Source organism: Amia ocellicauda, chromosome 8 (assembly GCF_036373705.1).
Source record: "Amia ocellicauda isolate fAmiCal2 chromosome 8, fAmiCal2.hap1, whole genome shotgun sequence".
NCBI lineage: Eukaryota > Metazoa > Chordata > Actinopteri > Amiiformes > Amiidae > Amia > Amia ocellicauda.
In genome coordinates, this window is record NC_089857.1 from 32,458,237 (window position 1) to 32,473,287 (window position 15,051).

Below are 15,051 nucleotides of genomic sequence, written 5' to 3' on the forward strand. Positions count from 1 at the left end.
GCTTTTTTCCTGTTGAACTCCCATTCACACTGACTTTGAATGCCAGCAAATTGCAGGATGTACCCATTCACACAGAAAACAGAGTTACCAAACGTCAGCCTCGAAACCTTAATGACTTGGAGAGGATCTGCAAAGAGGAGTGGGACAAAATCCCTCCTGAGATGTGTGCAAACCTGGTGGCCAACTACAAGAAACGTCTGACCTCTGTGATTGCCAACAAGGGCTTTGCCACCAAGTACTAAGACGAAGGGGTCAAATACTTATTTCCCTCATTAACATGCAAATCAATTTATAACTTTTTTGAAATGCGTTTTTCTGGATTTTTTTGTTGTTATTCTGTCTCTCACTGTTAAAATACACCTACCATTAAAATTATAGACTGATCATTTCTTTGTCAGTGGGCAAACATACAAAATCAGCAGGGGATCAAATATTTTTTTCCCTCACTGTATACTACACAATTGAAGGCACCACCTTTCAGATAGGTTCTTTTTATTTCCATTATCCCGAAAGAGTTGAATTCAAAATCATAATTTTCTTAATTTTCCTGTAGATGTGTCACTTTTTCCTTCCTTTAAGTTTCCTGTGGAGACTTAGTAGAGGGACACATTTAGCAGTACAGACAGGCACAATGGCAGCACAGGAACCAGAACCCTTAAACAGGCAGGTAGATCCAATGCTTTCTTGTAAGTATACTGGGGCACTCACAGTGATGCTGTACCCATTCATTAGGAGACATTCTCTTGGCAATCCCATCATTAGGTCCTGGGACAGTTGTCCGTGTCTTCCAAACATTAATAACATGGTGTATCCAGAGATACCATGGGGAGTGTTGTTGTAGATGGGCATTACATCTTGCAGATATTCCAGCCTCCATTTCCTCCGCTTCTCATCTTTTTTCAAATATATCCTCTTTAGGGCCATGTTTTGCCAAATAATCTGCAATTAATTTATCCATCTCACTGGTGCTTCTGTCTCTGCAGAGCGACAGTGTATGGTTCAAATGAGATCTGTTTTGCACCCTTTACAATGATCCCTAGGATCCCCTAGTTCCTAAGCAGATATGCTTGCTATGTTCCAATACGTTTGGCACTCCTTCCCCCCTCCCAGAGCCACACTCACCATTTCCTGTCTTCAATCCATACAGTACAAGTCCCAAACCATCAACAGGCTGGACATAGTAAGTCATGGATTCTTCCAGCTGATGTGACCCATACCCTCTCTATACGCTGTTAGTAGCTATGTCCCTTTTTCTAGGAAGACCAAACAAAATGTGATTTGAACTGGCCGCCTATCCATGCCGCACTCCCAGGAGATACTTTGTCCAAGTTAACCACTTTGTTAATATACAATCTTTACATTCACCAAACTTTCATATCACTCACTTTAGAGAATTTGGTTCATACAAGAGTAAAGGCTCCTTACGTCCTTTCTCTTTCCAAAGGTTTGTTATGTTATAATAGGTACTCACTTTCCATCTTTTCTTTTGCATCCATTCACATTGTGCACTATGTACTGTGCTGTATAGTAAAATGTTTCCCTCCAAATTGTTCAGGTCAGCACAACATGCTCTAAACACAGTAATTGGATCAAAGTCAAACTTGCTAGTGTGCTCAGTGTGAACTGCACTGCTCTGCCTGCAATAAACAGAAGAACTTTAAAAAAAAATTTGCAATTATAATCAGTAACTGCAACAGTTACAACATCAGCTAGCTATATTCCGGTCTTGGTAAGACAACCTATGATTTGGTAAACTATTAACTTGTGTAAGATGAAGATGAGGGCATACACGTGCTGCTGGTGCTCTAGATTATGAACTAAATCCATTAATTTTACATTATACAGTTTAACTCCTCAGAATGATTAATTCCATGTTTAGCCTTTCTATTTTTGGGAGGATTGTATCCTTTAAATAAATAACTTCTATCTTTCAGCTGAACCAGGAAGCAGAACAACATTACACAATAACACACACACACACATTGTGTTTACATGCGTTGGCACTGTGAAGCTGGAACCTCCCTTCTACATGGTATAAAGTTTCTCGGGAACTGTTCCTTCTTTTTATTCAAGTTATTGCCATGGAGCTTAATGAAGCAGCCCCTTCCAAAGACAGCAATCAAAAACAGGGAGCCACCAATCCTGCTTTTGAGGTAAGGAAAATGTGGATTCTCTGTGTACACATTATTATAACTATTATTTAGAAAGCAGGAATAGTCTTATGATTTGACAGCTTTAATGATCACAGACACCTCACAGAAAACTGAAACAATTAAGTGAAAAGTGACAATTAAGTTTTAAAATTGGATTTTGTTATTGTTGTTGTTGTTCTTCTAAATAATAATAATAATAATAATAATAATAATAATAATAATAATAATAATAATAATAATAATAATGTTATTACTATACTATTCTTATTCTTATTCATAACAATGTGGTAAAACACAGTAACATGTACTGTGGTGTACCCTGATATAATGACTAGTAAAGTGTAGTGTGGTGTATGGTGTAAAAACACAGTCAAGTGCAATGTAGTGTTTCCTTGTAAAATCACAGTCAAGTGTATTGTGATTAACAGTGGTAAAAATATGGTAAAGTGTGATGCACTTCAAATTCTCTACTTCTGCTTAAGATGGCATAGTAACCAGTACATGGGGGACTGACATTAGAGTGCAGCCAAACAAAGTGACCTTATTTTACTGTACAAATACATAATGGTCACTTTATGCAATTTGTGCATGGAAGCCTAATAATAATAAACATTAAAATGATTATAGATGTTTTCTTTAGTAGCCCACATCCCACAGACATGCTGCATGGTTAGGTTAACTGGCTACTCTAAACTGCCCTGCATATTTAGTGCTGCTCCCCGGTGGAGTTGTGTCACATCCAGGGTGTATGTTCCCTGCCTTGCACCCTCTGTCCACCAGGGTAGGCCCTGTTTGAAGCGGTTATTTAAAATGGATGGATTATTATTACATTCAGATAATCACTTATTTGTCCCATAGCCTTTGCGCAAGACATGCAAAATTTCGTAAAGTGATTCTGACTCATTAACAATAGGTTGCTTGAGCTTTGTTATCCGGTATCATCCAAAAATATTGATTTATAACCAGAAAACATTTCAAGCTATGTAACTGCTTGTTAAATGTAGACTTGACTGCAGCAATATCTTTTTTATGTTCTTTTTATCTTTAAAATACATTTTTTAATATAAAGAAAAATATTTTGTAATGGTTAAGAGTATTATTACTATTATTGTTGTTTTGGTTGTTATTATTAGTATTACCACTATTGATTATTGATTGATATCATAGGCAAATGCCAGCAGGGCCAGTGCATTTTTTAGTTCTGTGGGCCGGTCGCCCCGTGTAGATACCCAGAACCGCACATCACCAACACCCTCCCACCCCTCCACCCCCCCGGACCACAATCCATCGGCACGCAGAACCACACTTTGGAAACGCCACTCTCTGGGCCACACTTTACTTGGACCCAGATTTCACCAGCTGTCGCCCCCTGGGTAAAAGTCCAGGGCTGTTTTTTGGTCCAGGTCTTCCCCTGATTGATATAACATATACAGATGGGTGACAAATTAAAGGAAAAAACAACATAACGGGTCTCAGTGTGGTGTTGGGCCACCATGACCCGCCAGAACAGCTTTAGTGCTCTTGGCACAGATTCTACGAGTCTCTGGACTCTACTGGAGGGATGAACACTATTCTTCCAAAAGATATTCCCTCAGTTGGTGTTTTGATGAAGGTGGTGGAGAGCGCTGTCTGACGGTAAAAACGTGCAAGGGGGGTTTGGGGTGGGGACTGATGGTATTTTTGACAGAGTGCCCGACCGCATTTAAAAAAAAAAAAAAAAATGTTTCGGGGAGGTGGGGGATATTTTGCCGCGGACCCCCTAGTACCCCCTCGCAGACTCCTTGTGGGTCCCCAGTTTGGGAACCTCTGCAATAGATTATCAACTGTGAACTATGATCAAGACTATGAACATGATTCTGTTTTATCAGTCGCTATGTTGGCTGTAACATGTTACCGAAGGAATAGTAATAAATTATTATGGTAAATTGCCAAGACAAATTGACCTGGCAAAGAAACACTGTACCATAATAAATTCAACTTCCTTGTTGTTCTTTCAATTCAAAGGATTCTGTCAATACTGATTTGGACAACAACCAAGATTCACCAGTAGGGGAGAATGGAAAACTGCAAGAGCCTAAGAAAAGGTACTGTCAATAAAATGCTTAGACATTCCTGCTAAAAAAATGTTATTTATTATTAACCTGGAAATGTTTCCCAATATACCTGCAGCTGTCAAAATAAAGTCACAAAATTGCACATGCAATTATCTAAGAACATATAGCAACAATACCTGTCATGTGTGTTCTGAAAGCCTGCTGTGAATGTTGACTCTGTAACAAATACAGCTTTTTAAATGCAAGGGAAAATGTATGGAAGTACAAAGCAGAACTTGATGTGGTGCGGATTGGGTGCGTCATATGGACAAAACATGTTGGGCTGATAAATTCAACTGCCAACATTCACTTCATCTTCAGCCTTAAGGAATCTTCAAAGATGTAACATTGGCAAGGATACCATTGCAAAAAACATTATTTTGATTTTGTGCCTAATTTATTGTGTTTGAATCAGGATGGCAAAATGGTTTAGATATACCACACCATTTATTATTAGATGTTTTAACATCAGACAAACAATACAAATGCATTATTTGATTTTTCTATTTTATGTATTTGTTTTCTTTATAAGACTGCAATTAAGTCACTAACTAATCATTTCCAAACTTTTTAGGTTCTTGGAAAAGAAATTTGACATTGTCTTTGGAAAGTTTGAGAAACACAGGACACGTTTCAAATATGCCTTTTATTCAGTTCTCCTGGCAGGTAAACAAACTTAAAAGTATGTTCAGGTTTAAAAGGCTTACTAGTATATTTTTCAATCATTGGGATATTTCACATTTTTAGCCTGTCACTGATTTGTGTACAGTGGTGAGCCAAAGTTTACACAACCCCTTCATATGCAATGTCTTTGCTGTTTGTGTTGTTAGGTTACTTCGTGATGGTGATTGCCGCCTGTGCCTTAAACTTCCAGAGAGCTCTGGCACTCTTTGTTCTCACTTTGGCTGCAATATTCTTTTTCTGCTGGGATAATCTAATGGCAAGATATGAAGATAAAATTGTGATGTTTCTCCAGCCTCCTAAAAAGCTTCTTAAGAAGCATTGGCACTGGTTGAAATGGTAATGGTAATACTTCTGTTACAGTCTGGAACAATTTGCTTTTCACTTTCACCACACTGTAATGTCTTCTTTACACCATGTCCTGCATTATACTGTTAACCAGTCTTGATCCTGCAAGAGATTATAACTTCTTCTTAAACTGCCCAAATGGCACACCCTTTAAAGGAACATTAATCATTTTTTGTCATTTTACCAAGCACGGAAATGTGCAATAATTTCACAAGTTTAGTACATATGACTAAACCTTTATGAAGACTAATTTCATTATAGGTCATTAGTTGATAGCCTCTGTCCAATTATTACATGTAATATAATGTCATTATTTGGGAATGTTGTGCAGTCTAATTTCTGTATTAGATTTTTGTGAAAGTGTTCTATTTGTAAGATTAGTACAGATTTGTCTTCCGACCTAGAGGAATCAAGTATTTTGAAAAACAATCATAGCTCATATGTTTCTTTCCCCTTTTTGGTTCTCCAGGGTAGTATATAGTGCACTTGTTTTGGCAGTAATATGTTGGCTTGTGATTGACACAGCAAAGCAAGGTACTAACCAACTTATATCCTTTGGCGGCCTTGTCATGTATATAATAATTATGTGCATCTTCTCAAAACATCCATTCAGGGTAAGTTGTATTAAACACATCTACCACCAACAATGATCAGAGAATTTCACTATTAAAATCTGTATTGGTTTCAGAACTAGAAAGCATTTCAGAAATTAGAGCATTTCTATTGTTTTAATTGTCTGTCCGTTAACTGCTTGTTAACATCTCGTGTGTGGCCAGGTATCATGGAGAGCTGTTTTCTGGGGTCTAGGATTGCAATTTATTTTTGGACTTATAATTCTAAGAACTAAAGCTGGGTTTGATGCCATAAACTGGCTTGGCACACAAGCAGAGGTCAGTGGAAAATGCACAATAATATATACCAGAATGTTTAATGTTTTGAATGAATGAATGACGACAGGTCAGAAATAATAATGGTATTGATAACAGATGTTTATTTTGATTCAGAGGATAAGAAGACAATTCCGTTGTATTTTGAATGACGTTTAAACACTTTTATATTCCAGATTTTTCTTGGCTACACTGACGCTGGTTCAAAGTTTGTCTTTGGTGACACATTTACAGACCATTTCTTTGCATTTAAGGTAGGTATCAGGAAATAAAAAGAGAGAACAAATGTTTATTCAGCTTACTCTCTGTGGTGCTCAAATAATGACTTTTCAATTTTGTTTGTTTCCCAGGTTCTGCCAATAGTGGTATTTTTTAGCACTGTGATTTCCATGCTTTACTATGCTGGTTTCATGCAGTGGCTGATATTAAAGGTAGAGTATTCCATGTCTAATCTGATGTTTCTTCCTAAAATACACAATTTCTACATGGTGGTCTTGCATTGCCATTTGGCAGCCTAACATGATTCCTGTGTGGCTGGTTGCCCACAGAGGAAGTACTCTTACTCATTACCTGGGTGGCATCAGTGTGTTCCCTATGTTCTTCCAAACACGCGCCCAGTAGCTTCACTGATGTGATTCACTCATGGATGAATAGATCAATGTAGTATTTCATCCCGGGCTGCAATTGATAATAGATAGTATTCCTTGAATCAGTAGAATCTTTTAAATCCTCACTTGCTAAAGAAAATAAACTAAAATAATTTAAAATGTGTGTAATTGATTAAATAAAGAGTTTAATTAAATACATTGAGAGGTCCTGTTGGAGCAAAACCCATGAAGCACTGCAACCCTCCAGGGAAATGTGTTTGAGAACTGTACAGTTTAAATTTATGATAAAATACCTATTACACTATTTACCTTTATCTAGGTTGGCTTCATAATGCAAGTCACTATGGGAACTTCACCAACCGAGTCAATGGTTGCTGCTGGAAACATATTTGTCGGGCAGGTGAGACACTACCGACTTCTGTGACTATAACCCAAAGTAAATGTAATTTTGTAAAGAAATATAATATATAATCTTTCTTTAGATTTATAGAAGATACAGATGATGAATGTACTGTAAATCACAACCCCACAAACCTTGAATATATATATTTAAAGTTTTCTCTGACATATAAAACTAAACAATATATGTATTGCATTATCATCACTTCAAGAACAATTGCAGTGATTAAATGTGAAATGTCATATTTGCTTTATTTCACATTGCAGAATAATAGTTATGTTAAATATAGCAATGGTTTCCCCAGAACACTGAATTCTACTGCTTTTATTTGTATTTTTAGACAGAATCTCCATTATTAATCCGTCCTTATATATCGGACCTTACAAATTCTGAGATCCATGCAGTGATGACAGGGGGGTATGCCACTATAGCAGGAAGTGTCTTGGGAGCCTATATTTCATTTGGGGTAAGACAAAGTTTACTTTCTAAGAAGATTGCAGGGTTCATTTGTCTTTTTTTGTCTCCACTTTGGTCTTTTGAAGACAGCTGTCCTTGTCCCTGATTGGAGACTTCCATTAGTGGAAGGTTACATAAAAGTACTCTAAAAGAGATTAGCATTATTATTTGACTGTAAGTTAGTGCAGTGTAAGCTACCAGTTCCCTAGCCTCTTCATCACTGAATAAAGGATTGTTGCTAGGATTTCCAGAATATATGTGTGGTGATGGGTAATATACTGTAACTATTATGCTGATATTTGACCCCTCTCAGATCCCCGCTTCCCATTTATTGACTGCGTCTGTGATGTCAGCACCTGCGGCTCTCGCCATAGCCAAGCTGTCCTGGCCTGAAACCGAGATACCAAAGATCACCACAAAAACAAGACTCAAACTGGAAAAGGGGTAGGTGTAGTTTGGGGGAACATGCATATTGAATTAAAATGATTAGGATGGGATATGCAAGCATTTTAAATAGGTTGTCAAATTTACACTTCACTCAGAACTCAATTTCTACATCATTTTTCATTATAACTGAAATGACTCTTTCTTTGGTAGTAGTATCCCATTGTTTTTATGAATGGGTTTGTTAAATGCATTTATAGGCATTTGTACTTGAAAAGATGCACTATGCAATTATAGTAATATTTTTATCCTTTTAACCTTAATTGCACTGCCTGCTACATGTTTTGCAAATAAACAACTGTAAATACTTGACTATGACCAAAACAAAACCAATCATCAGCTACTTAATTTGATAACCAAAGTGCTTCAGTAATATGAAAGTGTCTTTGTGAAACTGTTGACCAATTATCTGTTATTGTCTCTCTTTGTCCATAGTGAAGGAAGTAATTTATTGGAAGCCGCTACACTTGGGGCCTCGGCCTCTATTCTGTTGGTAGCTAATATTGCTGTCAACCTGATAGCATTTCTGGCTCTGCTTGCCTTTTTGAACGCTGCATTATCTTGGCTTGGAAATATGTTTGACTACCCACAACTAACCTTTTCGGTAACTATCCATAGCACTTTAAATTGACTTATTCCGTGTGTTTAAATATAAAGAGTGCATCTGGTACAAGACATAACATTCGTCTATTGATTCCAATACTTATAATCTGATGTAAAACATCTATTTCAAAAGCATCACAACAGCTTGATTTTAAAACGCTGTTTTAAAATAAAGAACGTGGTAATTTTATAACCTTACTAGGTTTTGAATTCATATATTTATACATTTCAGGGAAACAGTATATTCAGTTACACTTTAAAATAAAAGGGTGTGATTCCTCATGAATTAATATATGAATACCGCATATTCTAGGTCATATAGCTTGATGCCTAAAGTTATCATTCTTGTATCTATTATTTCTGACTTGAATAACTGTCAGTCACCCTGTATAAGAGTGTCTGCTAATAAATAAATACATCAATAATAATAATTTGACTCTAGTCCTTTCACTCCCAATCTTGTGATATATCATGCACTGTGTATTACAAACTAATTCTAAACTCATTTAATTTTTTAGTAATACATATATGCCTTATTTACCTGTTTTACTAGATGTATTTTTGACATTATTCTGTCTTTTGCATATTGTCTGTGTGTCTGTGTGTCCATGTGTGTGTTTTTGCAGCTGATTTGTTCCTATGTCTTCATGCCCTTTTCGTTCATGATGGGAGTGGATTGGGAGGACAGCTTCCTGGTGGGGGAGCTCATTGGATACAAAACCTTCTTCAATGAGTTTGTTGCCTATGAAAAGCTGTCAGTCCTTATACATAAGAGACTGGAGGGGGGGCCGGAGTTTGTGGATGATGTAAAGCAGTATCTCAATGTGAGTGGAAAGAAAGAAAACTGTTGGTTGATCTATAACTCTTTTAATAGTAGAACAATATGATTAATACGAAAATTAAACAAATATATGTCAAATCGTTGCTGAAATTCATTTGGGAGAAATCAGAACATTCTTTGGTCTGGAGGTCATCAAATAAATCCAAATGACAATTAAAGATAGTAGTTGCCCATTTCTAACATCATTTCTTTTATTCTGTTCTTCTTTCCTTAGGTTCACTCTGAAATTGTAGCCACCTATGCATTGTGTGGGTTTGCAAATATTGGATCATTGGGAATATTGATTGGAGGCTTGTGTAAGGGGAAACATTAACCTTTCAACTCTTTGAAACCCTGAAATCAAATTCCTTCAAAATGTACCACATTTTTTATGCTTATTTAACTATCAAATATCAACTATCCTTGTGTATATTAATATATCCATTTCATTTTACACTTGTTATATTACATGTTTGGTTTAGATTGCTCTGATTGGATTTAAAAGACACGACATTTGTCAATTTAAAAAAAATATATATATATATTCATTTTCACAAAAGAAGGAACAATTGTCCTAAGTAAAATCCAACTGCAAAGCTACTGTTATTGACAAAAGTAGTGTAATGATAAACACAATACTCCAAAATAGACAAGTATATTCATACAAACATTTCACAACCTTTTCAATGCTAAAAATAAATTAAAAGGAAAACATATAAGCTATGGTCATGTCAGAACAAAGTTTTCATAAAAACTATAGAAGATGAAATACAAAATATTTGTGCATTACAGTCCATGTAACAATTGTCAGGTTAAAAGTTGTGAAAATAACGTCATAACGTGAAAAATGCAATTATCATCTAGATTTACATTTTTTATTTGTTGTGTTTTCTCTCGAGAATCTCAAGATTTTTAGCAGACGTTATAAAGAAGTTGTAAACCTTATAACACTAGCATTTAATTAGTAACTTATGAAGATATTTTTATAACGTTTCCTTATCTAGGCCTGTATTATTATTTCTTTACAATTTCAAATTTAATCGAGAGTAGTGTTTATTGTGATTTTGGTAAACCTTTCACTTAGGTTGTCTTCGTGAAGTTCAAATAACACTTTGTATCTTGGATTTTAATACCGTAATCCTAACCTCTAATAGCTATCCTTTTTCATGTCTTCTTGGCTCACAGAGGAATTAGTGTAAGGAAATAGTGATATCAACATTCTTTTAGTACAAGGAGATCCATATATGCAATCCAAATATTTTTCAAATGCTCCTTATTCCTAACAGTTCTTTTCACAATCTATTCAACTTCCATTACACCAGTATTTAATATTTATAATCATTCTCACATACTCTATTATATTGTCAGCTTCCATGGCTCCAGAGAGGAGAGGTGATATAGCCAGGTGTGCTATTAGAGCTCTGATTTCTGGGACTGTTGCGTGCTTCATGACGGCTTGTGTTGCAGGTAAGGAAGTCCACGTGTACAGTTAGAAAAATGTCCTACAAGGTTGATCAATCATGTTACAACATTCAGTCCCATGCACTGGCTGCGGTCCCCAGTTGAACACTAAGTGCAGCAGGTATTCTAGTTTGAAACATCTAGATACTGTTTGTCTTCAATTAAAAACATTAAATAATAAAAATGTTCCTTTTTAATTGACTCGTAAGGAAGATACAGTATCATCCTATATAGCCGTATTGTAGCTTTTCACTTATGCAAACTGAATAAAATGTTTTGAGTGTTCTTTTGTTTCAACCCTTTACTGTTTCTACAGGAATATTGTACATCCCTGTTGTTGAACACATACCATGCACCATATTCCTTGAAAATGAATTTAACTCAACGTCACCAAGAAACAGCACACAGCTGTTGAACTGTTGTTTTGATCTTTATGACAACTATAACAGGTATGTCTTTATTTAATTATTTGGTATTCATATCAAATTTATGTGATTATGGGATCAATTCAAACAAAACCTTGATCTATCTGTAAATTGCAAAGCACAATCCGGTACCCTATTAGAGTTTAATTTATTGATACAAACCACTTTCTACTATAAATCAAAACATAATAGGGTAAAACATCATAAATTATGATCCATGGAAATGGTAAAATTCTTGAATTGAATCAGCTATGTAACAGACAACAGTTTGAAGCATTATAAATTGGAAAGATTTACTTATTTGTGCTCTAATAATCATAATAATACAAAAAATAATACTTAGTTAAGAATCTTTTTTCTGTTACCTATAGGTTGTGCAGGTTTGATTTTATCTAAGGTAATCATCATACCACTAAATTCCAGCAACTGTTCTTTGCCAAATTAACAGATTAATCAGCAGAGATATCCACATTTGTTATTCAGTACCTCAAATGAACTCGAACAATGTGTATTGTTGTGTGCCTACCATATTTATCAATAATTGTTTGAAGAACGAAGTAACTGTTTTGGGTGCTGATGAAGTGTATTAACTAAAAACATGTGTTATTCCTGTCCTAGCTCAGTACCCAGTCTCGGGTCCCTCAGAAACTGCTGCGCAATGGTGAATTCTACAACATTTGACTGTGGTCCATTCCTGAGCTGAGGAACGGGTGTGTATAAAATCAAACGATTATGCAGGTGGTTATAACAAATCACTAAAAGTAATGTTTTTCAAAGATAGCTTTCCATACAGTTTTCATAGCGTAGAGTGTAGATCTAAGCTTTAGTTATACTCATTTTATTTCAAATCAGTAGGTTATTGATGTTTATAAGCAAATCCCCCTTTCCAAAATGGGTTGAATATCTGTCGCACACAGGATGTTGCATAAAACATGACTGCCTTCTCTCGTCACAAGGTAACGGGTAATAATCTCTTCCAGGTTCCCTTGGCTACAAGGGTAATTTACAGTTTCCTGTGACTCCTTAGAATAATATCTATTACTTAGTGGAGTTCTGTTCCCATACAAAATATATAATATAAAACCCTTTCAGTGCATTATTGTTAATGACATGTTCCTCTGAAACAACAACTGTCTTCCATGTGTTCACACTTATATATCTTTCTTGACGCAGCTAATATATCAGTACTATACACAATACTATTTCAAGCTCTTCTTGGCCCAAAAGAAACAGTTTTGTAGAAAACAAAAATAAATTTAAACAATTAACCCCCTTTCCCTCCGTCTAAAAATTTTTTGTTCTAAGATCTGCTGTAACTGACCTACAACAGTGTGGAAGGAAAGCTAGAAATTCCTCTCTCAAATGTTTTACTTCATGTATGCTAAAGAAAGATAAGGTCAAGTCAACAGCCAGGCCAGAAGGTAGTTTGACCCCTGTTTGTTATTTTCAATGAGCATCTTGGAGAAGATGACAAACAGTATGATTTGAGTGTCTGCTCCTTAATCCTTGTATTGACCTATGGACTCTGTCCTCTAATATATTCTGCGTAGCTAGCTTGTCAGTAAGTAATGACTTATTAATTGAAACCAGATCTTTGTTTTCTGTGTATAAAAAGCACTGACTTTTAGAATGGAGTCAGAGCAACTTTGGGATCTTCTTGATTCACTGTTGTTCTCCACGCTGCGTGTAAAGGCATTGCAACAAATGCTTCAACCTGATTGAAGACTGAGTTTCTTCCACAACAGCCAACTTGTGTTGTGTTTGCTTGCTGGTTACATGTAACGAAACTATTAAAAACAAATGTATATCTTTGTGAAATCTGCACCACTCGCATTAAGTGCCTGCTGGTTACTGAAGAACGTTTAAATTCTGATGATTTTATAAATGGGATGACATTTATACACAGGGTGCATTCTGTTTGGAAATGGTACTCTGTGATTGGCTGGGTTTTCATATGTGATTTATAATTTTATTTTCAATGTGCCCCTTATCTTTCTCTACAGGTTGATTCTACACTCCATGATGTGACACACTGTTTTTTCCTGCAATCTCCATTCCCAGACTACCTTCACTTATTGTATGAAATGAATTTGTAGCTGATATACCAATATTTTAGAGAGTAATATTAATGTTTCCATATACTGTTTCAGGCTCAGTTTCCTATTATGAACTTATAAGATTCAATTAATAAGACAACCTTTGTTAAAATCCATTAGCCAGCTCTGAAACTGACCAAAAGTACTTTGTGAAGTGTTGGAATTTCTGTTCAGCACGATTTATTTTCTACTCCACATTTACACATGCGTCTTTGCAATTTAAATTAAAGCTCTTTACATTGTATAAATGTTTTCTTTCCAATCCAGCAGGAAGACATTACAATAAATACTTAAACTACCTGTAATTATGTAGAGTGAAGGGAAATATATTGGTAAACAGCGTTCATTGAATTTGTCTTCAGCTTTAAAGAATCAATTAGACTATGTAGTTTTGTGGTTTAAACTGGTACTGATATTTTAAATTCCATTCCAATATACCCTATTATGTAATTGTGTAAATATATGTAATGCATCTATAATTGAATCATGTAATGTAACTACAGCTTGTATTTCATTTAGCAAAGTGAGCCTCCATCAATAAATATGTCAACCACTACTACTCACAGTGCTGTGGCTTGTAATAATAATAATAATAATAATAATAATAATAATAATAGTATATCACATATGATAAAGGAAGTGAAATAAAACAGGTATAACATGTTGATAAACATTTTTTGCTAAAACTGACTGCCTCACAGATGTTTTTCTTACAGAGCCGTACTTTTAGCAGCTAATAATGACATGTTCAGACTCTTTTGAGGTCTGTGTCACTGGCTGGCCACTGTGAGCCCTGTAGATCTGATCATCCAGATTTTTTGTCATAGCATCTTTAATAATTTACTTTTCAAACACAAGAGGGCGATGTTGTTTCACACACTGCATTTGATCAAAGGACCAAATGACAAATGCTTTTTTTTTATGTTTTGCTGGTCATTGTGTTTGCAGTGCATTGTTGTCAGCTATGGGTTCCGTTTGAAAATGTACCAGCAAATTCAAAAGAAACTGTAGCCAGTTATACATGTAAGAAAAGCATTGTAGATATTATTGGGACAATGCAGGATAAAACAAGCAACATATCAGATGACTGAAAATAGTTACTGTTTTTACAAACTTGTACCTTGACAAGGCTGTTTTTTTGTGTTGATGTTTTAAACAATTATGAAGAATTATACTGTAGAGACAACTGAACATTCATGAATGCATAGTACAAAGAGCCTTGATATTAAATACCTGATGCATGAAAAACGCATCAATATTTTCCTGAGCAGAAGTAGTGCCCTCACAGCTTTGTTTATTATTTATGTATGTGTTTATTTATTTAATAATGACCCTCTTATATTGGTTTAAGTGTGTATATAGCTTAAGCATTGATAATCAGATGATAAGTTTCACTCCAGCAAAGTGTAATGATATAATTGTACTTTCCCTGGAGTGGGTGAGATTTCAAAATGTAATTAAAGTGATGGCCAAATTAACATACTAAATGAAAAGACAACGATGAGGCCATTATCTATCCACTGCATCTTAATGATTCAATTTTTATTATGGATCTTCATTCCAGTCAGCGATCACA

The 15,051-nt window shown here is 35.4% G+C and overlaps 1 protein-coding gene across 2 annotated transcripts; it reads left to right on the forward strand.

Moving 5' to 3' along the window:
• The first annotated feature begins 1,781 nt into the window (after positions 1 to 1,781).
• LOC136754875 (solute carrier family 28 member 3) lies at positions 1,782 to 14,038 on the forward strand. 2 transcript variants are annotated; one of them, XM_066711074.1, is made up of 18 exons: positions 1,785 to 2,153; positions 4,158 to 4,237; positions 4,821 to 4,912; positions 5,077 to 5,266; positions 5,745 to 5,889; positions 6,052 to 6,165; positions 6,339 to 6,416; positions 6,513 to 6,593; positions 7,090 to 7,170; positions 7,511 to 7,636; positions 7,940 to 8,070; positions 8,506 to 8,674; positions 9,300 to 9,497; positions 9,729 to 9,810; positions 10,862 to 10,960; positions 11,271 to 11,403; positions 11,998 to 12,089; positions 13,383 to 14,038. In XM_066711074.1, the coding sequence occupies exons 1-17, from the start codon at positions 2,082 to 2,084 to the stop codon at positions 12,080 to 12,082; spliced, it is 1,956 nt and encodes a 651-aa protein (XP_066567171.1). In that variant the 5' UTR covers positions 1,785 to 2,081; the 3' UTR covers positions 12,083 to 12,089; positions 13,383 to 14,038. The 2 variants fall into 2 exon arrangements, 1 of the variants encoding a protein (XP_066567171.1); XR_010817601.1 differs by lacking the exons at positions 9,729 to 9,810; positions 11,998 to 12,089; positions 13,383 to 14,038 and having other exon boundaries at positions 1,782 to 2,153.
• Positions 14,039 to 15,051: the final 1,013 nt, after the last annotated feature.

Excerpts from the sequence above, each read along its gene's own strand:
- LOC136754875 (XM_066711074.1), top strand. The coding sequence starts at position 2,082 with ATGGAGCTTAATGAAGCAGCCCCTTCCAAAGACAGCAATCAAAAACAG. Across the intron at positions 4,238-4,820 it reads CTGCAAGAGCCTAAGAAAAG|GTTCTTGGAAAAGAAATTTG; the intron begins GTACTGTCAATA and ends CAAACTTTTTAG. Across the intron at positions 6,166-6,338 it reads GGCTTGGCACACAAGCAGAG|ATTTTTCTTGGCTACACTGA; the intron begins GTCAGTGGAAAA and ends TTTATATTCCAG.